Consider the following 25,802-nt stretch of genomic DNA (forward strand, 5'->3'; position numbering starts at 1 on the left):
TAAGAACAGTATACATACAGCTGGTCCTGTTGTGGGCTCTGATATTTGAATTTTACGGTACCATCCCACCAGGGCTCACAAACAGCTTGGTACCATTACAGAGCTAGCGTTTTAGGATTATTGCTTCGAAGGGAATACAGTATGAGATCAAAGCCATACATACACACACAGGAATTTATGTTGCAGGAGAGGAGTGGAGTTGAGTAAGGGGAGACAGGGGGACAAAAGGGCAAACGTAGCATCTTTTTAGAACTGAAAACAACGTTCTTTTATCATCTGGAATGATAGTTGATTGATAGAGGCATGTGATAATATAAAGGCACATTATGTTCTTTGGGGATTTTATTATGAAGCCATCACATTTCTTCAATAAAGGATAGACAGAGAGAGATAAATGATGGAGAGGATGGGAAGAGAGGAAGACTTCAAAGCTTCTGTGCTGCTGTACATGGTTTTGAGACAGTGGAAAACTACCCCTGACATCTAGGTCTCAATTCTGAAAATGACCTTTCTGCGAAGCATTATGTTATAGACACCAAGGTCTGGCCCAGGGAAGACAGACAGAAATGTTAACCTTGACAATCTTTAAAATAATTTTCCTCAGACGTCACACTCACAGAGCTTAGACTACAGCCACTGATAACTTCAAGTACATTGTGGCAACAAGAGGCCAAAAAAACCTAAACAGACCAAAAAGACATGTCACAAAGAGGACTGAGGTCACAATGTTACCATAATCATTCATACTCATAACCTCATTGCCAGTAGAGATTGTAGTAAAATGATTTAGTCTATGCATATTTCATAATATGCTTACAATCAGTATGTTGTGAATTGCTGTGAAATTATGTTTGTGTGAAATAAATCTATGAAAAAATTGCGTACTGATATGTATAATTAGTGTACTTTGTTTCTTGTACTTCTCCTAGGTAACACGCTACCCTAGTCAAGAGGGGATCAGGGAGAACCAATGATAAGGGTTTCTATTAAGACTGTTTGTGTGGCCCCACTTATCAACATAAACATACAACTGTGACAGATTTACTAGCGGTGTGTTCAGAGGTAATGAGATGTGATAGAGAGAGATGGAGTGAGATAAGAAGTCAAATACACAATATTGTAGACCCTCAGTGAGAAAGAGAGAACACACTGCTAGTAAATATGGCATTAGAGCTAGAAAGAGAGGGAGGGATAAATGGCTTGAATAGATCAGATAAAACATAGTGGAAGCACAGGCCTGAGTGACACATGTGGAAGCCCTCATGGTGGGTGGTGGGCCTTAGTGGTCTGTAGGGAGCCACAGTGGTTTGTGGTGGGTCAGAGTAGTGTGAGAGGTAGTCTGTGATTGACCATAGTGGTCTTTTTCCCCCGGTGGTCTGGGAGTGTCCTGTCTGATGTGCCTCTGACTGATAAAGAGGGGCATCTCCTGGGTCAGCAGGGGGTCAATGACCCCCCCCCCCCCACCACCACCACCAGACAGTCAGACTACCCACATAGATGTATAGAGAGAGAAGAACGAGGTGGGGAATATAGGCGGGTAAAGAGAGGGATGGCATAGATGGAGTGCATGGTAAAAGATAGAGATAGATAGGGAGATACCTAATCATAACAGATACAGATACAGCCTACTGTATCCTGACATGTGACACGACCCCAAACGTCAATCTGCCAATCAGCTGAAGCATTGCAGCATGTGACCTTTGACCCAGGAAGTAAACAATATTAATATATTAAATGTATATTGAATTCTACGCTGTACAGATTCCTTCCAGAGTGTAGTTTTTGAAGTCTACCACAGGTGAGTGAGACATATTGTAGGAACTGTTGTGATGGTTCCCCCCCTCTCAAATACAAAACATCAATATGAGGCGGAATTGTGGACTGTTGTGTTTAACTCTGGGTTCCGCTTCTAGTATTATTTGCTGAGTCATGTCTTGTATTTGTCTTGTATGATAACTGGCAATTCCCCGCCTGCACTTGAAAATATCCAGCCAAACACAGAGACAAAATAGGCACCCATAGGTAGACACACACACTCTCACACACCCATTGTCTCTGTATGTGTGTCAAGGCGTCTCGACGTGTCCCTCTGTGTTCTTGGTCACATGACGGTGGTGAAGCAATCAGAGCCATGCTGTTTACCCGGCTTATCAATGGTGTTGTAACAAGCATATGACACACAGACTCTGACCCCAGGATACACACACACACATACTTACCACAGTGCACGCAAGCGCATAGGCATGTACACACACTTGTGGTGTTGTTCGGTTTGTTTCATATTTGACTGGACTAAGTTGCCTACAGGTCAATGATTTTTTTTCAGTAGCTGGTTATGAAAATACCATATTTTCCAGTGTGACAAATACAGCCTGTAAACTCTGATGGCCCTAACCGTACAAACATCCTCAGGATCACGCTAGCTATCTGGCTAATGTGAATGATCTAAAGCTACCAGACCTCCGCATGTCACTAATGATGCGTAACCTCATCCCCCATTAAAAAAAAAGGACCCAGTTCCACGTTCACTTTCCAGGAGAAAAAGTCCTGTACATCTGAATTCAGGTGTAAAACTACAGACTTGTCAACTGCTGGCTAGTAAAATCACAGTCATAAATCCCTGCAGAGAAAATGAATTATCACTGGGTTTTGAATTTACTGCAGTACAATAATTAGTCTTTCCATGTAATGTAAAAGTAGTAGTTCAGGATTTGCAGGTAACATAAGTGTGTACTTACTGTTTGTCTGAGTGTCTACATGTGTGTATACCTGCGTATGTCTGTCAACTCCTTGTGTTTGTGTGTGTGTTTGTGTGTACCCCCCACTCACACACTCAGACTCTGGCTAGTCAATCCTAGCGCCACATCACTCCATCATCACAGATATGCTTTGTGGGTAGATAGCAGGTCTGCCGGCTTACAAGATGTTTTGTCCAGCCTGTCATGTTTACTTACAATGATAAGCTATGATGGATCCCCCGCTAGCTATAGACGCCACAGCCCCACAGGCACACACGGACCGCTAAAACACACACACACACATTACATATTGCAAGTCACCTCGTAGCCCAGAAGACACATTCAGAGAGGAATGTCTTTGACAATGTTACATAATCCACTATACATTTCAGAGAGACACCATGCACCACACACACTCGCACACACACCTTTGTTATAGTGGTTATGATGTTTGGATGTTGTACTCTGTGATCTGTTAGTTGGCCTGCGTAATGTCAGTTTACTTTAGATTGGCGTGAGGCCAGGCGGGTCCAGGATCTGGCCACAGACAGCCCATTCTAAATAAACCGACCAATTAAAAAGCCTAATGAGGCCCCTGCTTATCCTATCACACAGAGTGCATTGAGGGGGCACTTCAACAGGCCGAAAGAGGGTCTTAGAGGGTGGTGGATTCAGAGGTGACATCTTTATTCTTGTAATGCACACGTATCCCACGGATACCAAGTCGAGTTTATAAACATCTACTTGAGGATTTTGGGCAAAAGGAGACAAAAGGAGACAAAAGCAATGCACGTGTAAATACAATACCATGTAAGCCCTGTCAAATCGAAACGGATCCTTTAGATGTCTGTTGCTAGTCATCGCAACAGATACAGTAGAAATTGAGGCCCAACGCCTAGAAAAATGTCAGAAACAGAACAAGAGAAGAAAAGGAGGCTATTCTGCTCCTCCAGTTCACCTCTTCTCTCCTCCCTTGCTTCCTCTCCTATGGTTCCCTCCTCTCTTTCTCTCACTTCTTCTACAATTATTTACACCCAAGGCCGCGGTGGCCGCTGACAAAGAGAGTGAGAGAACAAGGTGGAGGTGGAGAAGAGGAAATGAGCAGCTCTGAGACACAACTCCTTCCCTCTCTCCCCCTCTCTTTCTCTACCTCCCTGTTACCTCTTTCCACCTCCACCCCCTTTCTGTTTCTTTATCAATTGCTGCCTTTCCTCTCTTTTACTCTGTATTTTGACCTTCCCTCCCTCCTTCTGCCTCCCCCTCTGTATATTCTCTCCCTCTCTCCGGCTAGCTGTTCAAGGCCACACTTCTCTTCCTCCTCCCTGTTTGTCTGAAAAGGTCAGAGGGACTGATACAGTACCAGGGCAACCGTTACAAATCTTCCCCCTTATCGAGGACAACACACAGATAACATTGTCTCCGTTCGCTCATCCGACAGATCCATCTCCGAAAACTTCTCCCGGACCCGAAGACCCGGACGGAGCTGGGCCTGAACATATGGAGAGACTGAGAGATTGATGTTCTCACTCCTTTCACTGAGGAGAAAGGAGTGTAATGATGGGAGACAGAAAATACTGTGAGGATTTGTAGAAGACTGTTTCAGTGTTCAGGTGATTAGGACTTGTGAGATAGTCACTGAAAAGATTAAGGACAGTGCATAAGTTGTTAATTGCAAGCACCTCCTTGTGTGAAAGTGTGTATTTGGGGAGGATTGCACCTGCAAGTAATGACGTGAGATTTTGCCACTTTCACCTTAACCTCCCACTACCCGTCTCTCTTTGCAACTTGCAGCTGTTAACCCCGCTCCCAACAAACACACACACAGTCTCTCTCCGTTCTTCAACATTTCTAACGTGACAATAGCCATACCCCAGCTCAGGGCTAAGTACCTCCTTAACCCAGCAGTCTCCAACGATTTATATCCCAGTATAATTTATGTGTGTATAACGACACAAGGCGAGACCCAGATGCAGACACGGGAGGCAGTTGGCTTGAGCTCTGATATTTATTATAGTCCAAGGGGTAGGCAAAAGACAGGTCGGGGACAGGCAAGAGTTCAAAACGAAGTCAGAGTCCAAAACGGTACAGAGCGGCAGGCAGGCTCGAGGGCAGGGGCAGGCAGAATGGTCAGGCAGGCGGGCTCAGAGTCAGGACAGGCAAGTGTCAGAACCAGGAGGACGAGAAAAAGAGAGACGGGGAAAAAACAGGGCCAGGAGAAAACCTCTGGTTGACTTGGCAACAAGACGAACTGGCACAGACAGACAGAAAACACAGGTATAAATACCCAGGGGATAATGGGGAAGATGGGCGACACCTGGAGGGGGGTGGAGACAAGCACAAGGACAGGTATGTGACAGTATGTCTGTGCTGTCAGGGTATGACAGTCTGTGCACGGTGAAGATAGCTAGCCCTAGAACTGCACAGGCAGAACTGCACCTCCACGGCCCATGGCCCAGGCCACACAGGCATTTACAGAGATGCATGGGCTGAGCCCTGACAGAATAAGTACCCTTTCTTTTTTATCACTCTAAATGATGACACGTTTAATAGTTAAGACATTGCTAGTTATGTAATAAAAGTATTCATCATTGCTTTTTGTTTTCGTGTGTGTGTGATTTTTGATAACACTGCAGAGAGTGTGTGTTGAGAGGTTCAGACGGAGAGCATAGAACTCGAAGTGACATGTTCAAAGGATTTTGCTATGCAGGGAGCTTGTATATTTTTGTACGTGGTTAGTTCAGTAATGTTCAAAGGTCCTAACTTGGAAAATGACAGTCATAAGAATTTCTATCATTATCTGGATTCTGTCGCTGGTTTTAGGATGCACAGGCACACACACACACACACACACACACACACACACACACTGGACCAGCCCATACCCTGGTACTGGCTCTATTGACAGACACACTGGACCAGCCCATACCCTGGTACTGGTTATATTGACAGACACACTGGATCAGCCCATACCCTGGTACTGGCTCTATTGACAGACACACTGGACCAGTCCATACCCTGGTACTGGCTCTATTGACAGACACACGGGACCAGCCCATACCCTGGTACTGGTTATATTGACAGACACACTGGACCAGCCCATTCCCTGGTACTGGCTCTATTGACAGACACACACTGGGCCAGCCCATACTCTGGTACTGGCTCTATTGACAGACACACTGGACCAGCCCATACCCTGGTACTGGCTCTACTGACAGACATACATTGGGCCAGCCCATACTCTGGTACTGGTGTGTGTGTTGTATGTGGTGGACGTGCAGGGTCAGTGGGTCGGGGAGGGCCCAGCCTCCTGGTTCCCACAGCCCAGAGGAGGCTGTCTCTCTCCCACTATCAGGGTCCGTCTCCGGCCCCCCTGTCTCCCCTGCTCTCCCTGTCCCCCCCCATCCCCCTTGCTCCCTAGCCCCTGCCTGACGTCAGCCCTGGCCTGATAAGGGTGTCCAGTGGCCCGCAAGGAGAGGGGGATGGAGGGAGGTTACACTAACAGAGCCAGCCCTCTGGATAAGGCCCCAGACAGATAAGAAAGAGCAGTATGGAGCCCTATTGTTTCCACTGCTCCTCCTGTGGCTTCCATCTCTTCTCTCCTACTCCGTCTCTGTGCCTCACCTTCTCTATCGCTCTCTATTGCTTTCTATCACTCAATGTCTCTCTCTCACTCGCTCTCTCCGTCTCTCTCTCTGTCCTGTATACGCTCATCCTTTCACAACAGGAATATTCCCTCTCTTATCGTGACGTACTTCCTATCTATCTCTGGATTGAAACACTTCTCTCCTCTCACTTCCTTGTTCTGTTTTTGTTGTCTTTTTCACTGTTTCGACATTAGGAGGAACAGCACTATAAGTGACAGGGGTGAACAGTTTTTCATTTAATAAACTTTAATAAAGTGTCATGAAAAGTGAGAGGGCTTGCATTGCCAAAGCAAATATGTTCAACAAAAACAACAGTGACAACCATAAAAGTACACAACCTCTCTCTGTGTATCTCTACCACTCTCTCCTCTTACTCATCTCTCTGTCTTTAACCTGGTATCTGAACCCTACATGAACCCACCGTCTCATTGTCGTGAATCGATTGTTGTGCCTACGTCAACCTCACCTCCACCTAACCCCATCACACTCTTACCCATACTTTGCCTCTCTCTACACCCAACACACATACACACACTTCTGTCCCCGCCGCCTACCACGCAGTGTCGCCACTGAGGCCTACACTATCAGCATCTTATCTCTATGTGTGTGTGTGTGTGTGTGTGTGTGTGTGTGTGTGTGTGTGTGTGTGTGTGTGTGTGTGTGTGTGTGTGTGTGTGTGTGTGTGTGTGTGTGTGTGTGTGTGTGTGTGTGTGTGTGTATGTGTATGTGTGTGTGTGTGTGTGCTGTTCACTCTCCAGGCCCAGGCTAGCGAACTTTGGCCATTGCTTATCACTGGGAGAGGTCCTGGGGTCTGCCTGGGATCCCTGTGCCTCAACCACTAAAAATACACCTTTGATAAACCACACACATACGCAGAAGGCAGGGCAACTCCCCTCGATACATAGGTTTATGGAGTGGCTGTGATGGGCTGTCAATCAGCAGCTAGATTCATACGATTGGCCACCATGTGAATGGTGGGTTGGCCCAGCAGTGTGCGGTGAAAGTGATCATGAGGCACATCATGGTATTGTATCATAAACAGGCAATCAAATCTGAAGTGGTATTTCAACTATTACTCACACCAAAGACAGCATTATAAAATTCATTATTGTGCTGTATAAAAAGCTTTAAAACAAGGGAGGTTATTCCAACGGGGAAAAGGACTCCTCTAGAATTCAGCAGTGTAGTATTGTAATTAATTATCCGGTGTCTGAAGTGTGTTTACATAGCTCTTATAATGGTGTGACTAAACTCCTATTCAGCGCAATTTATCACACATGAGAAGCTACAGCTGGAGGACTAAGTTAATTATTTAGTCAAAGACAAACTCCGGGGTAACAGAGTATGCGCAGACCTATGTCTCTCCCTCCCGACTCCCTAGCCCAAATTGAACAAACAAAGTTAATCCACAAACACAACACAGATACCTAAAAATAACACACACCCGCTCATGCTCACTCATACACACACACACACACACACACACACACACACACGCATCATAGTGAACGATTTTATGTTTTATTTGTCCAACAGAACTCCAATGTATTAGGATAGGGGTAGGAGAGAAAAATATTTTTAAAACGTGAGGCAGAGTGAGAGAGGGAGGGAGAGAGAGAGAGAGAGAGAGAGAGAGAGAGAGAGAGAGAGAGAGAGAGAGAGAGAGAGAGAGAGAGAGAGAGAGAGAGAGAGCGAGAGCAAGAGAGAGAGAGAACCATATAGGACACATAGATACAACCTAGCTAGGTATCTGCATTAGCATTGATTAAAGGCCCACTCAAAATATTATTTTTTATATATGTTGGCAGACACAAGTACCTGTCCACTCCAGTCATCTTTGGCCAATTGATTTGAATAGATAGCCCTGTGTTAAGACAAGCCCAGAGAATGAGTGGTGTGAGTGAACTGTCCTCAGGACAAACAACCTCTCTGTAACCTGACATTGATTACCGTTGGTCACACACCCTCACACAAACACTCAAATCAATGAGGCTCATCAAAAAAAGGTAAATATGCTTAGCAAAAAACAGATGAGTTCAATAAAGTTCAGGATGCTCAAATTTGACTTGGCAGGGCAACCAAACCATGGTTGCATCACAGACATTGGGCAACATGCATTAATTCCAGTCCTGCAGGGAAAGGTCAGTGCTCTTATGAATGGCCTCTGCTCCAGGTCCTCTGTTACAGAGTTCCCTGGCCCGGCTATTCCTGCTCCCTCATTTGAAGTGTTCTTCCTGGAGCCAGGGGGATCCGCCGGGGGTCTATCCAGAGGAAGAAGGGCTGCAGTGTGCCACTGACCTCCCCAGTGACAAGGTCTCTGCCCCAGCCCAGACGGGGACAGGCTTTCCTGGAGTCCGGACTCATTCGAGACTGGATGGAGACACACACACACACACACGCACACACACATTCACACAAGCGTGCGCATGCACACACACACACACACACACACATATAAAATACTTTATTTGAATCCACAAATCACATTATAGTTGAGAATGATTCAAACATTTCAAAGGACATGGATATCTGGATACTTATGGATACGGAAAGCAGTTTCTTCTTAACACAGCCAGGCTGCCTATGACACGCACGCACACACAAAATACACCTCCCACATAACAGTCCCCTCCAGCTTCGTCTATCCCCCCACACACACCAACATCTCTATCTGGTCCTTCACCCAACACCTAATTCATACACACACACTGCAGTAGACATACATAGAGATCTGGCCTCCGTCTCAGATCCAGCCTCTGTGAGATCTGGCCTCCGTCTCAGATCCAGCCTCTGTGAGATCTGGCCCCTTGTCACATTCTGTCAGTGATATTACGGCCAAGGCATGTACAAGTACACAACTCAGACAGCCCCACCTATTGTACACACTCATGCACAAGAGACATCCAACTATACTCAAACCAATATGTTCATTTCCATACAAAGTAATCAATGAAGTGTCAGTCAGAACCGATCGTGTAATGCACAGTGTCAAACCTACACATCAGCTAAAGTTGCCACAAAACACCTTGTCCCGCTTCCCTATAGATTCCCTTATAGATCCCCTTCTACTGTATATACCCCAGGCAAGTTGATGACGCATCGGGGAAACGCATCACAGAGTGTTTCCCCACGTAGCGAGGCTCTGTGGGTTAATAGCTGCAGACTTAGTTATTAGCTGCTTTATCAGCCCGCCAGTTACACATTGATGATGCCCTGTTCCTTTCCAATGCAGCAATACTGGGCTATTTGCCTTGACTCTCCAGGGGCCAAGAACAGGAGAATCAATATTGTAATGGGCTGCCCTGCCCAGGGCTGGCCAGGCTGGACTGGACTGAAGTGGGCTGGCTGCGCTGGGCACACCCTGTCATCTACACAAACAGATAGGAGAAGGGAGACAGAGAGAAAGAGGTAGAGAGGGAGAAAATTTGATATTTTAGAGAAAAGTTATACCTGCTGTAGCAGTATACATCAAACAGGTATGGCTGTCTAGATGTGGAAACATTCTGCACTCTAAAAAATACTAAGTTAAAAACAACCCAATTTGGGTTATTTGATAACTCAGCGCTGGGTAAATATTGAACAGAACGCACGCTGGGTTATTTGGGTTGTGTGAATAACCTAACAAGTTGGGTTATTGGGATTACCCAAACATAGGTTAAATGTTGTTTTTGCATATTTTACATTCGGTTTTGTACACCAGCTTCAAAAAGCTGAAAATGCAATATATTTAGTTATTGAAAGGATATTTCACAGTGGTTCAGATGGTTTAATGATTCTCTACATTATACATGACTTGTTTGGTCACAAACTGAAATTAGGAAAACTATACGAATTTTAGCAACCAGGAAATTGCGTAGTGTTTTCTGCATATTGCACATTTAAGATAATTTTTTACATATTATAATAAGGTATACCCCCTTATTGCATAATAAGGTATACCTCCTTATCGTATCCCAACAATGGGATTTACATAGGTTTTTGGGGAATTTATACAGTTCTAGAAACCTCATTGAACCTTAACCTTAACATATGAAAACTATACAACAGAACAGATGAACAGGAATTACATTTACTCTAATCGGTGGCTAGAAATAACTACTGAAAAGCCACATGCCTACTAAACTATGCCTCCAGTCTTCTGATCAGACCTGCTGGGTCATATTTTAATAACCCATCACCAATAACCCAGCACCCAGCATCAATAACCCAGCAGTTTGTAAAGAAAACAACCCAACTAAGTGACCCAAGGCCTGCAAGCCAGCAGTTTGGTCAACCAAACAAACCCTACATTGTTTTGAGTGTGCTCAGGCAGCAGGCCAGGCAGGCAGGACGAAGTCAGCCCTCACCAGAACCAGGCCTACGGGTGAACAGGGCCCCTGGGGAGAGGGCCCCTGGGGAGAGGCGTAGGAAGCTCTGTGAGATACAGAGGGTGGTGTCTTGTTATTTTCGCTGATCCACAAAGACTGGTCACCCCTCACTGTAGCCACAACGACGGCCAAGAGCATCCTGTTTGATCCTGTAGAGGTTCTATCTATTTAAGCACATTTTTACTCCTGAACTTATGTAGGCTTGCCAAAGCAAAGGGGTTGAATACTTGTTGGCTCAAAACATTTCATCCTTTCAGAATTCCACTTTGACATTATTGGGTATTGTGTATAGGCAAGTGACACAAAACCTAAATTGTCATATATTCACCCACAGAAGTCATACATACACACACTGAAGTCATACATACAGACACTGAAGTCTTACGACTCCCACTACACATTGCCACCGTATCACAGTTTATGTCATAGTGACATTGAAAGACTGAAACTGGAGTATTCAAGCATATGCATATCACACACATACACACACCAACACATAGGCTATGTTCTAACTGTATGCACACACACACACACACACACACACACACACACACACACACACACACACACACACACACAAACACAGAGAGAGACACACACACTCCAACAGGCCTTTTAGCTATCAATCCCTATTATTACATAACCTATTATTACATAACATCATTTTTCATTGCTCATTATTCATTAATTTACATTTAGTTAACACACAGCGATAATATTGGTATGTTTTTTGAGAACATCAATTTATATTCGTTTATAATTTATATTCGTTTAAGAAATACTTAAAATAACCCAATTTATATTCGTTTAAGAAATACGAAATTTGACAGAAATTAGACTGACTTAACCGACAAAACGTTGCTCCTGATCTACACGCACGCACACACACAAGTGCAGGCATTGACTTGGCAGCAGGCATAGTGCGTTGAACCACATCATTCAAAGTATGACTGTCAAGGGGAAGAGCGGGACAATGAAGTGGCCTCGTGTGTTTACATTCACAAGTGTTGATGACAGGTATAAATCTGTCTACGAGAGAACAACAACGCTCGACACATCCGACGAAGAGGACTAAAGACTTGTCTGGCGTCGACCATCGGCCCGGTCCGTGACTCTATAGGTTACCAACCGACCCAGCACTCAGTCTCCATCATCTCTAACAATGGTAGAAACATTCGTTAGGTCAAGAAAAATGGCATTATATTTAACGTTGTGTTTATGCTATTTTATTGATGGATTATTATTTGTGTTATTATTATGACTAATTGTTTTGTTGTATTTGTGTTGTTTATTGCGTTTCTATTATTAATAATAGTGTTATTATCTGGTAAGCCCTAGTGTTGTTGTTGTTATAATTATTATTATTGACTGGCTAACACCACAATTTACAATAATAAAGGTCTTCATCGTAAAGGTCTTCATTATTCAGCAAGTGAAACATATTATTGAATGTCCAGGCTCATTCAATCAAATTAAAGAAAATGTTTTATTAATATCTCATATTTTTGTTTTTATTTTCTTGGGCGGTAAATGTCATAAACCATTTTGAAATGTGAGAGTCATACAAATACAATCACGCGCAACGAGTTGATTTGTAATAGGCTTTGTAAAAAGCTTTTTGTCATAAAATGTTTACATCATTTGACACGTTTTTTAAGATACACTGTGTTCCATAATTTGACAAATTGTGACAATCAATGAAAAAGTGAAAGTGATAGTCTGAGCAAAAATGATCATACATGAACTGCCACATTGACTTTGCTAAAGGGGGAAATAAATAGGTGGAAAATCTATATATTATATTATATATAATAAAGATATTATATATATATATATATTTCTCATGTGCTTCACAAAAAAATTACAGCCCTACGTATGTTACATTGTAGGCCTACTTGTATATTTTATTGTTTTGGGTGACATATTTAATCTCATCTGAGAAATATGCCGTTGATCTTCTGGTATTTACAAAGACAATCTCTTTAATCGTATGATCTTCTTCAGGAAACAATTCAAACTAAAGCTGGGGTAGAGTAGGCTTCAGTAGTCACGGTGAAGGGTGGGTCGAGAGAGAGAGAAAGGTAGAGAGAGAGCGAGTGAGAGAGAGAGCGCGCGAGAGAGATGATAACGTGAGAGCAGGAATCTTGTCCATTACTGTGCCTCGGCTTCCCACTCCTCTCCTCTCTGGAGAGATGGTTATTCTTTTATTGTAGCCTACACTAGGCTATAGTCTATTCAGCGAAGAAGGGAAAAAAATCATTTGAAATGGTAGCCTATGTTTGACTACATGACGAGTGTCCGTTTACAGAAGAAGTTGGACAGAATTTCTGTTGGATTACCAGCAATCATTCACACGTTAGCGAGGAGCCTGTGGACACAGCTGCTATCATAACCAACTATCAACGCTGATGGTCACCCCAGAGGAGCAGATATGTACCAGGGTTTAGCCATGACAACCAACCACGGACCCTCGACGTACGAGCCCAGTTTCCTCCACAATGCCTCCCCCACAACCTCACCGGTGTACGTGCCCACGACCCGGGTCACCCCCATGATCCCCACGCTGCCTTACCTCCAGACACACGGGTCATCGCAGCAGAGCAACCCCGTGTCAGGCCACTCGGCCTGGGCGCAGCCGGGTTCCGAGTCGGTGCCCCCCTACAACACCGGCAATGCGCACCACCCTCCGGTTTCCCCGCGGTTCTCCTTCTCCACCAGCCCACCTCTCTCATCCGGTGTCGCCGTAGCTCGGGAGACGAACACGTTTACTAGTCCGCTCAACATCTCCACCAACGGGAGGGATCATTACGGGACGCGAAGCCTCGGCGGGTCCTACCACAGTCCGTACCCGGCCTATATGAGTCCAAACATGGGTGGGACGTGGGCCACGTCTCCATTCGACAGCTCCGTCCTGCATAGCCTGCAGTCCGGGGGCCAGACACGGCACCCCAACCTAGGTAAGACAGGTGAAAACATGGTCAGAAATATCCACCATTAACATTTTCGTGTCAGGTTTTCCATTATCAACAAATGTTTTGCTAAAAAAAATAGCTTTCAAATTCAGATTAAGACATTGCCAAGAGTAGGCCTATATTTCAGTTGTTTCATTACTAGAATTAAAGCTATTGGTAAACGTCATACTTGATTCAGTTGGTTATTAGGCCTATCCAAAGGTCAACACTGAACAACCGTTCGTTTAACTGTGCGTAACAATATAGGTTATATATCTCCACATTTGTATCCAACTTTGAACATGTATATCTTTCCAAGTCTTCCGGACATAATGTTATTTATTTAACATGGTTTCCATCAAATGAAAGCCATACAAATAATACAACCCTATATCACGGAAACACTTGTATAGGTCTCATTCATGATAACGTTAATCAATGGTTTGAAATAAACAGAGTCAATGCATTGCTTGAACACGTTCGGAGGGTTATATCGTATGAGTAGCCTATCCTACGATATTTCCATCATTTGTTATCATTTTTCATTTGTGATATTAAAGAATACTAATAGGCCAACGGGGTAGATAGAGATAGGCCTAGGGCTCGACAATATTGCACATTGGGGCATGCATTGAAAAAAAATCCAACTGCATAGCCAGCCCAAGACATTGCATTTTATGGATTTTTTGTTGAAGAAAAAATGTTTTATTCCTGTTAATTGTAGGTTTTAGGTCTCAGACTGAGCAAAGCATTTTAATGGTCAAGTTATGGGCATTTTTGCCTTGTCAAACCAAGGAAATGAAAGAGAAAAAAAACGATCATAACACAGTTTAACTGTATAATAAACCATTTAAGAAGCTGGAAATAGACTAGCCTACCTAGGGCAGGTGTAAGAAATAGTTTAGGATATAGGCTATAGTATGAGTCTTTACCATTAATAAATTATAAAGTGTTTATATATATTTCCCCACTATGAGATTTAAATAATACTGTGAAATTGTGAAACTTGTGATATTTCCCTGTTATTCTACGAGCTGTTTGAAAAGAGCCTGATATTTCAGCCTGTTTTGGTGGAAGTTTGCCTTCCATGGTGATATCACCATGTGGTAAACTAGTTAATAGACCAATAAGAAAGAGATTTCCAAACATCTCTGCCAATAACAGCACCTTTTCAGTTTTCCCCTCCCCACTCAGACCACTCCCAGACAGTCCTCGCAAAATTCTTGCTTGAGAAATAGTTCTTTGCTAAGAAGTTTTTTTTTTTTTTTTTTTTACAATTTTAATTGAAAACAATCACAGTAAGGTACTTCATTGTTACCCAGAAATGATTTGATATTGAGATAAAAACGGCTGCATTGGACCTTCAAAAAAATCCACATTTGTAGAACTACAAATATTCAGGGAATTCAAATCTTATTTTGTCAATCCCCGCGTTTCTCAGAATAAGTGTTATTTATTTACTCCCTTCTGTCCTACAGATTATTTATCGTTCACAGACGCATTCGTTCCATTCGGAATTTCTGCATCCTATGTCGATGGCAGATTAAAATAGGCCTACATAAATCAAATTTAACATTTTAAAAGAAGCAAAGGGAAATGTTATTACATTATAAATCAAAGCAGGCTAATTCCACCCAGTTATTATCAACATAAATTAGAGATTGCAAATTTAGAAGTCATTCACTTCGAATAATACATGAATACATTCCAAAACTATGATCCCTATTTAGCCTACCACTTTGTTCAAATTAAATGTATATGAATTTGATATCTCTTTTTTTTAAATGTAGCCTAGGATATATTTATTTTATTTCAGTCATCTACCACAAACGACTCAAAATGAAAACCTAATGCACTTTTAATTCTACCTAAACTGATATCGCAATTCAACAGATAAGATTTTCAATAGCAGACCACAAGATGAATGGATGTCTCCTACATTATGCATGGTACATCAATCAGAAATATCAAATAGTTTTTAGTTTGGTCTCATGTTCATCATCTAAAAACGCTTGCTTACGCACGATTTCACAACTGCATATAGGCCTATAAAGCTTAACGTCTCATGTTATTGATAATACAATAATGGTATAATTATATATCACTCTTGTGGTGCCGATTATTCTGTTTAAGAATGGATATAACCCTATCATCACAAATTAAAACTGAAGCAAGAGGCGAAGCTCAATGAAAAACCGTGGGACAGAACGCCTCCTGTTCATCTCAGAGAGAATAAAAAAGGTTCAAATAACAAATATGAAACACGATTCAACTTATAGATAAAATATCAGAAGAAAACAATTTCACCATTACCATTTCTAATTTAGAGTGCCGGTATATTTACAAACATTTACAACCATTGACTGCCCAAAACTACCATTTAGTTATAAGATATTCATAAGCCTACTTTAATCGGGATATTGTGATCCTAGAGAAAATGAAGGTTGATTCTCCCTCCTGACTAGTTCGGTATGATTGCTGCAGGTGGTTGGGGGACTTTAGTTCACACTGAATGATAAGACTGAATTCCACAAATTGCAGCTGGAATGGAAATCGCTCTGGTTACCATGTGTGTCAGAAACTAGGCCATATTTACATGTCAAATAAAGTCTAGGTAAAAACTGCTTACTGGTCTGGTGGTGGGAGTACACAGCGTAGACCTACATTCAGTACTGATCTAAACTCTTCCAAAAGGGTTCTTTGTCTGTCCCAATAGAAGAAACCTTTTTGCTTCCATATTGAATCCTTTCAGGATCCATGTAGAAACCTCTCTGGAAAGGGTTCTACATGGAACCAAATTTTTTTTTAAGGGGTTCTCCTATGGGGACAGTCAAATAACCCTTTTAAAGTCCAGATAGCTACTTTTTTTTCTAAGAGTGTACTGAATGTTAGATGTATAGAATATTACTATACACTGAACAAAAATATAAACGCAACATGTAAAGTGTTGGTCCCATGTTTCACGAGCTGAAATAAAAGATCCCAGAAATGTTCCATTCGCACCAAAATATTATTTCTCTAAAACTGAGTGCATAAATGTGTTTCCATCCCTGTTAGTGAGAATTTTTCCATTGCCAAGATAATCCATCCACCTGACTCAAGAAGATGATTAAACAGCATGGTCATTACACAGGTGCACCTTGTGCTGGGGGCAATAAAAGGCCACTTAAAATGTGCTGTTTTGTCACACAACACAATGCCACAGATGTCCCAAGTTTTGAGGGAGTGTGCAATTGGCATGCTGACTGCAGGAATGTCCACCAGAGCTGTTGCCAGAGAATTGCTCTACCATAAGTTGCCTCCAACATTGTTTTAGAACATTTGGCAGTACGTCTAACTGGCCTCACAACCGCAGACCACGTGTAGTCACGCTACCCCGGGACCTCCACATCTGGCTTCTTCACCTTCGGGATCGTCTGAGGGGGAGCTATGCCCTCCAAGGCCCACCCATGGCTGCACCCATGCACAGTCATGTGAAATCCATAGATTAGGGCCTAATGAATTTATTTAAATTGACTGATTACCTTATATGATCTGTAACTTAGTCAAATCGTTTAAATTGTTGCATTTTGCATATATATTTTTGTTCAGTATATTTGGAAAATGTCTTCCATCTCAAAAGGGCTTTAGCCGGTAGGCTACGGCTAATGCTGATGCCGTCTACAGTTGGTGCATATGAATTGGCTGATTCTGGATCTGCTTCTGAATAGGAACCTCTGGGACATGGATCTGCCTCAGTATGTCGTTTTGGTGAACTCCAGACACAGTGATCAACAATTAATCACAATAGTATTGTAGTTTGACCACAAGCACTGGTTTGGATTGTGTCATCATCACCTTTGTCTGATTACATGTTACTTAGTCTGTGATGGGTTTCTTGCTTTGGACCTTATGTGATCTAGTAAGACCATCTCTTTTTCTATGGAGCTGTCCACATATGCACTGATCTATGGCTGAGATAATGTCTTTGCTCCAATCCACATTTTTACAATCACTGCCATTGGAAAATCTTTCCTACACAGACAACCACGGATAGAAGTAGACATCAAACCTGGATTTAGATTTCAACACAGGAACAATAACATTGCAAGGTACCATGATCATATCAAAACAAACTGCTATCCTATGAGATCTCCAGTGTAGATACTTCAGTTTTTCAGATAACACATCGATTTAATGCAACCCTCTCCCCTCTCTGGGTGCTGTTGTACTTCAATCCAAACCCATTACTTTAGACTGAGTTTATCAGGGCTCTACTGTGGAAGAGAGAGTGAAAGTCGCTATTGTTCCAGAGGTGGACTGAGTGAGAGGAAGGGAGAGAGGAAAACTCCCATAGCTATATTAAATCCTTATACTCCCCAAGCTATATTAAATCCTTACACTCCCCAAGCTATATTAAATCCTTACACATTACATTTTGGAATATATTATACATGAAAAACATCCCATTATCAGATTAGATCAGCTATATTAAATCCCTATACATTACATTCTGGAATATATTATACTTGAAAAACATCTAAATATCAGATTAGATCAGCTATATTAAATCCTTACACGTTACATTCTGGAATATATTGTACATCTACGTGTAAGGATTTAATATAGTTGATCTAATCTGATATTTGGATGTTTTTCATGTACAGTAAAGATGCTTATTAGTGTAACTTGCAGTATTTGAGCGAAAGGCCTATCATTGCGGCCTGTGCTTGATTTTACTCTGTGTTTTGAATGTAAACACATCAGCAATTTACAATGATAAAATCACATTAATTCTAAACATAATAGTAAGCCCTTCAGTTATGCTCTTGAGGCATATTTCTTGTCTACAGTGGTAAAAAACAATCTGGTGCCAATCTGGTGCCAATCTGGTGCCAATCTGGCCCATCAGGGGAAGCAGAGTAGCACATGGGGTCATACTATGTGTTGCAAATTGAGATCCGCACACAACGCTCATTGACATCAATGCATGATTTACCCAAAAGCTTGAGGTACATCTGTGGAACTGAAGTTAAGATTCTGCCCCAGGGAGACTGTTTTCACGACCATTGAATTCCATTCTAATTGAAAGGTGTTTTTCTTATAGACTTAAGACTGATAAACTTCAGGAAATTGAAAGAACCAACAGCAATATGTAAATGCTACATTCTGTTATTATGAAGACTTCATGGGACAGGGTTATATTGTGTTCAGATGGAACATTGAAATAGACACTTTACAAAATGTTTTACTCTTGACCTTATAACACAGACTGCCGGTGCTGACATTGCTCAACAATAGACCCACAGAGATAACAATACTTAGTGACATTCTGTGAGATTTATACACATGGATGTGCATATATGATTTTCATTTGATCACTCTTTTTTTGAAAATCTTCCAGAATCTCAGAAGCTTTGTGACTTACATAAATTAACTGAAAACCCACACTAACACACATATTATATTAACAGTATTGCACTTTTCAGTGGTGTAAAGTACTTAAGTAAAAATACTTTAAAGTACTACTTAAGTCATTTTTTGTCTGTACTATACTTTACTATTCATATTTTTGATAACTTTTACATATACTTCACTACATTCCTAAAGAAAATAATATACTTTTTACTCCATACATTTTCCCTGACACCCAAAAGTACTTGTTACATTTTGAATGCTTAGCAGGACAGGAAAATGGTCCAATCTACGGATTTATCAAGAGAACATCCCTGGTCATCCCTACTGCCTCTAATCTGGAGGACTCACTAAACACAAATGCTTCGTTTGTAAATTATGTCTGCGCATTGTAGTGTGCCCCTGGCTATCTATAAATAAAAAAAGCAAGAAAATTGTGCCATCTGGTTTGCTTCACACAAGCAATTTGAAATTATTTATACATGTACTTTTACTTTTCATACTTAGGTATATTTAAAACCAAATACTTTTAGACTTTTACTCAAGTAGTATTTTACTGGGTGACTTTGACTTTTACTTGAGTCATTTTCATTAACAGCCTAACCACCAATCAAGCAGGATTATGGACTAAACTTTCAAATCCTGTCAATGCGGGATTATTTTGCTGTGACAATATAGGTCAAATTTAGATGCTACATCTGTTCCTTAGCAGTTCTTTTGTCTATTGTCTTGTGTTTCTGCCATGTGTCGGCTAGCTTCTACCCGGCCCAAGGTTGCCCTTCCCTGCACTGCTGTAGCTCTGCTTTGTTGTCAACCTTGAAAGAAGTCTGCCTCTACCTCCAGATATCAGCCTACACACATTCCTCAGAAACAACCCACTGAATCAGATAATACATCTATAGTTTTAAACACGGTTTAATTTCAATTGACCCATACATTCATGTTTTCCAAATACCAAATGCTGTGTGATTATATGAAGTATATAGACAATATAGTTAGATACTGCATCTGACTGGAGATACCCTGTATGTGTGAGAGAGGAGGGGGGAGAGAGAGAGAGAGAGAGAGAGAGAGAGAGAGAGAGAAGATTGTATTTATCAAACGTCATAGTATCTCTATAGAGATTGTCCATTTGTATAAGATGAAGCTCTATTCCATCTCTATTTCCAGCCTAGCCCTTTATCAAGGGAGGAGCTGTCAGATAAGGAAGAATTCCAGACCTCTATGGAGTAGTGTGTTAGAGTCATAGAGAATGATAGAGGCCTCTAGTGGCCAAAAGGCTGTTTTAGCATGTTGAGCACCATTAAGGGCTTCCACCATGTTTCCGCCATTTTAAAGTAGTCAAAGTAGTCAACTGGATGAGGATTCTATGGTTTGTAGCCTTAATGGCCCTGCTCATGCTGTCACAGACGCTAATAAGAGCACAGATATAAAGATTAGTCTTCTATCTAGTTCTATGTTTAGTATGGCCAGGAGGGAGAGAGCACCGTCTTCTGGTCAGGAGTTGTCACTGCTTCTGCCCTGCTTCTGCAGTGACACACTAGCATCCTCTGAGTTGATTTTCAAGACTGGATAAACTGTTTGATGTTATTCTGTGATTTTAGGTTGTTATGTAATGTTTAGGTAAGTAGTGTTTGCATTTACTTCCCAATAGCTCTCTGTCTCTCTCTCAACTCTCTCCCCCCACCCCTCTCATCTCCTTCCCTCCAACAGAGCTGTATGATGACTTTGCTGAGGGGCGTGAGTGTGTGAACTGTGGGGCGATGTCCACCCCACTGTGGAGACGGGATGGTACGGGCCACTACCTGTGTAACGCCTGTGGACTTTACCATAAGGTGAACGGTATAAACAGACCCCTCATCAAACCCCAAAGACGGCTGGTAGGTGACAAGACAAGAGTTCATCTTCAACATATAGTACACACAAAAAGCATGACAGTAGCATTGTCTGGCTTTCTGTAGTTCTCTCTCTTTCCTTCTCTCCCAATCTTTCTACTCCACTTTTTCTCTCCCACCCACTCTTCTTTCTCATTCTGTATGTGTGTAAATACAGACTTTTTGTAAATTGGTGCTATTCTCTGTTTATTATCTATGCATACCTACTTTAACTCTACCTACAGTTGAAGTCGAAAGTTTACATACACCTTAGCCAAATACATTTAAACTCAGTTTTTCACAATTCATGATATTTAACCCTAGTATAAATTCCCTTTCTTGGGTCAGTTAGGATCACCACTTTATATTAAGAATGTGAAATGTCAGAATAATAGTAGAGAGAATTATATATTTCAGCTTTTATTTCTTTCATCACATTCCCAGTGGGTCAGAAGTTTACATACACTCAATTAGTATTTGGTAGCATTGCCTTAAATGGTTTAACTTGGGTCAAACGTTTCAGGTAGCCTTCCACAAGCTACCCACAATGTGTTGGGTGAATTTTGGCCCATTCCTCCTCACAGAGCTAGTGTAACCGAGTCAGATTTGTAGGCCTCCTTGCTCACACACGCTTTTTCAGTTCTGCCCACAAATGTTCTATAGGATTGAGGTCAGGGCTTTGTGATGGCCACTCTAATACCTTGACTTTGATGTCCTTAAGCCATTTTGCCACAACTTTGGAAGTATGCTTGGGGTCAATGTCCATTTGGAAGACCAATTTGCAACCAAGCTGTAACTTGATGTAAGCTGTAACACCACTGATGTCTTGAGATGTTGCTTCAATGTATCCACATAATTTTCCACCCTCATGATGCCATCTATTTTGTGAAGTGCACCAGTTCATCCTGCAGCAAAGCACCCCCACAACATGATGCTGCCACCCCCGTGCTTCATGGTTGGGAGGGTGTTCTTCAGCTTGCAAGCCTCCCCTTTTTCCTCCAAACATAACGATGGTCATTATGGCCAAACAGTTCAGAGGACATTTCTCCAAAAAGTACGATCTTTGTCCCCATGTACAGTTGCAAACCGTAGTCTGGGTTTTTATGGCGGTTTTGGAGCAGTGGCTTGCTGAGCGGCCTTTCAGATTATGTCGATATAGGACTCGTTTTACTGTGACTATAGATACTTTTGTACCTGTTTCCTCCAGCATCTTCACAAGGTCCTTTGCTGTTGATTGATTTGCAGATTTCGCACCAAAATACGTTCATCTCTAGGACACAGAACGCGTCTCCTTCCTGAGCGGTATGATGGCTGCGTGGTCCCATTGTGTTTATACTTGCGTACTATTGTTTGTACAGATGAACGTGGTACCTTCAGGCGTTGCCAATGAGTTTGAAGGTAGGCCTTGAAATATATCCACAGGTACACCACTAATTGACCCAAATTATGTCAATTAGCCTATCAGAAGCTTCTAAAGCCATGCCATCATTTTCTGGAATTTTCCAAGCTGTTTAAAGGCACAGTCAACTTAGTGTATGTACATTTCTGACCCACTGGAATTGTGATACAGTGTAAACAATTGTCGAAAAATAGTAGATGTCCTAACCGACTTGCCAAAACTATCGTTTGTTAACAAGAAATTTGTGGAGTGGTTGAAAAACGAGTTTTAATGACTCCAACCTAACCTACAAACTTCCGACTTTAACTATACATGTACATATTACCTCAATTACATTGACTCTGTACTCCCCGTATACAGCCTCGCTATTGTTATTCTACTGCTGCTCTTTAATAATTTGTTACTTTTATTTCTTATTTTTTACTTAACACATATTTTTCTTAAAACTGCATTGTTGGTTAAGGGCTTGTAAGTCAGCATTTCACTGTAAGGTCTGTTGTATTCTGCGCATGTGACAAATAACATTTGATTTGATTTTATGTGGTGGATTTCATCTGATTCACCCTCTCTCTGTCTCTCTCTCTCTATGTCTGTCTTTTTCTCTCTCTCTTTCTTTCTCTCTCTCTCTATCTCGCTCTCTTTCTCTCTGTTTCTCTCTGTTTCTCTCTCTGTCTCTCTCCATCTCTATATCTCGCTCTCTCGCTGTTGCTCTCTCTCTCTTTCTTTCTCTCCCCCTCTCTTTCTCTCTCTCTCACTCTCTCTGTGTGTTTCAGTCTGCGTCTCGAAGAGTGGGTCTGTTGTGCACTAACTGCCACACCACCACCACCACACTGTGGAGACGCAACGCAGAGGGAGAGCCTGTCTGCAACGCCTGTGGTCTCTACATGAAACTACATGGGGTTCCTCGCCCCCTAGCCATGAAGAAGGAGGGGATTCAGACCCGCAAACGCAAACCCAAGAACCTCAACAAGTCCAAACCTGGTCCGTTTGTGTGTGTGTGTGTGTGTGTGTGTGTGTGTGTGTGTGTGTGTGTGTGTGTGTGTGTGTGTGTGTGTGTGTGTGTCTGTGTGTGTGTGTGTGTGTGTGTTTGTGTGTGTGTGTGTGTGTGTGTGAATGTGTGTGTGTGTGTTTGTGTGAGTGTGTGTCTGTGTGTGTAAAGTAACCCTGGTCTCTGTGTTGTAGGGACTCCAGGCATGGATGGCCACACTCCCAGCAGCACTCCCAGTGCTCCTTGTAACTCAGAGGAGCCTCGCCAGATAAAGACAGAACCAGAGGCACTCAGCCTGTACTCACACCACCACAACACACACACACAGGTTAGTCAATGAACTCTCACACACACACACACACACACACACACACACACACACACACACACACACACACACACACACACACACACACACACACACACACACACACACACACACAAACACACAAACACACAAACACACACACAAAGCTCTTAGCCCACCTGTCTTCCTGTCCCTCCAGGTTTCGGGCATCCCAGCGTATATAAATGCCCAGGGTGGGGCCCTGCCCCTCAAGCTGTCCCCTGGGGGGCCTGGTGGGTCCTCTGGCTCCAAGAACGAGCCCTGGAACAGCCTGATCCTGGCCTAAGACAGAGAGGACCACCGCTGACTTCTCACACCGAGCTACACACAGCACAGCTACTGTACCTGCCTTTCTGAGCTCCGGCACTAAGTTAGGTCTGGAGCACAGACATACAGAACCAGCCGGCATAGAAAGATGGGAATTAAACACATAAGGAGAACTGTTCAGGTGGAGAAATCTATATCTAGAGAACCAATGACAAAAAGAAGAGTGAAAAAGTGAAGCACACATAGCAGGCCTTGATCGCACTCCCTCAATTACCCTGTGCTTACAGGAACCTCCAATGTGCGAGGGATAATATAGGACAAGACAAAAACAATCCTCTGTTTATTCAAAGTGATTTGATTTCCTTTTACCCACTCGCCGGACGTCACTGTTGAATGAACTCCATGGACTTCATCACTCTGTATAGTGTGATTGCCTACTGCAAAAACAATGCTGTCAATTATTTTCACCTTTTCCTAATGTATTATTACTAGCTACTATGACATTTGCATCCTAGTCATCTTTACTGTGACTTTTTGCATTGATCTTGTGTATGACAAAACTATTATTTGATTTAAAAAAATATACTGTCATCTCTTACTGATAAACTACCTAGCCTGGCTACTAAGCTGCTTGTGATGAATGGGACATGGATTTAGTGGCACATACCACCCTCTGTAGATCATAGTGAAATTGTGCACCCATGAAAGGGGCAGAGTGTGTTCCTACAAGCAAGAACTCTAAAAGATGATCCTTCCCCAAAATAATTGTAGTAATCTCTGATATTTCCATGTCTGTTTATTTCAGTGTAATTGGGTAGGTTCTACACCCTGGTATTTGTTCTACTGAAAACAAAAACAATATTTCATTCAAGAAACAAGCATTTGGAAGCAAATACTGATCACAAAACATATACTTTAACTATAAAATGTTATGCCTTGATTTGCTTGTAAATTGCAGGGGGTAAACACACATTTGGTATGGAAATAGAGGAGCATTGTCACATGTAATTGACCGTGAAAATATGAACATACATTTCTATGTAAAGACTTCACTCCAGTATAATTGTATAATACACCATTGTGATATACTGTAAGTTACCCTTGAGAAGCCCTACTACACAGTGAGAGATGGCACCTGTATCTCCATGAGCTCGATGTGCACTAACTAACACTGTACTTGATGCCCTTCCTTAGTGTGCACCTGTAGCTATACTGAGGAATGTAATAAAGACAAGCAATTTTGACACATCAGTGTTATTATACATATTACATTCAAAAAGAAAATCACTCTTTCTCAGCAAAATGACGAGAGGACAAATAGGCAGACAGATAGAATGTGTTGTGCATTGTGTTTCAACAAGTCAAGGGCCAATATCCCTGCTGAAGCAAAGAGCAATTCAAGGGACAATGGCGAAAACTTCTCAAGCCTGATCTGGAAACTTTATCTGACCAATCTGTATGTAGTCTTTGGTAAGAGCGGTGACATCCTTGATGAAAAGCTGGACAACCCCCCTGTTGAAGCTTTTGATTAATCTCTCCCTGAGAAGATCAGCATATTGGTCCTGTACCATGACTCTCCAGCACTGCTCAAATGACAGTCTAAGTTTAGTACGATCCGTGTCACATATTTCTGGGTCGAAACTGTAATCAAGGGCAAATGCCTTCCCTTTCTCTAGATACTCCTCTAAACACTCTTTTTCATCTACAAGAGAGGAGTGCACAGCCTCAAGCATAGTGGTTATTTCCTGTGTCAAGACCTCACTCTCGTCTTGCAAACCTGATGTTGAAATTACACAGATCTTTTTGAAATAGGTTTTTCTGCCCTTTTGTGGAG

General features: G+C 42.2%; 1 protein-coding gene across 1 annotated transcript; it reads left to right on the plus strand.

Annotated features, from left to right (window-relative positions):
• Nucleotides 1-12,875: 12,875 nt before the first annotated feature.
• On the plus strand, nucleotides 12,876-25,214 carry gata4 (GATA binding protein 4). The gene is made up of 5 exons (XM_042300829.1): nucleotides 12,876-13,706; nucleotides 20,808-20,974; nucleotides 23,141-23,348; nucleotides 23,550-23,683; nucleotides 23,862-25,214. The coding sequence occupies exons 1-5, from the start codon at nucleotides 13,181-13,183 to the stop codon at nucleotides 23,985-23,987; spliced, it is 1,161 nt and encodes a 386-aa protein (XP_042156763.1). The 5' UTR covers nucleotides 12,876-13,180; the 3' UTR covers nucleotides 23,988-25,214.
• The last annotated feature ends 588 nt before the right edge of the window (nucleotides 25,215-25,802 follow it).

This window comes from Oncorhynchus tshawytscha, linkage group LG18 (assembly GCF_018296145.1).
Source record: "Oncorhynchus tshawytscha isolate Ot180627B linkage group LG18, Otsh_v2.0, whole genome shotgun sequence".
Classification (NCBI taxonomy): domain Eukaryota; kingdom Metazoa; phylum Chordata; class Actinopteri; order Salmoniformes; family Salmonidae; genus Oncorhynchus; species Oncorhynchus tshawytscha.

Excerpts from the sequence above, each read along its gene's own strand:
- gata4 (XM_042300829.1), top strand. The coding sequence starts at position 13,181 with ATGTACCAGGGTTTAGCCATGACAACCAACCACGGACCCTCGACGTAC. Across the intron at positions 13,707-20,807 it reads GACACGGCACCCCAACCTAG|AGCTGTATGATGACTTTGCT; the intron begins GTAAGACAGGTG and ends TCCCTCCAACAG. Across the intron at positions 23,349-23,549 it reads CCTCAACAAGTCCAAACCTG|GGACTCCAGGCATGGATGGC; the intron begins GTCCGTTTGTGT and ends TCTGTGTTGTAG.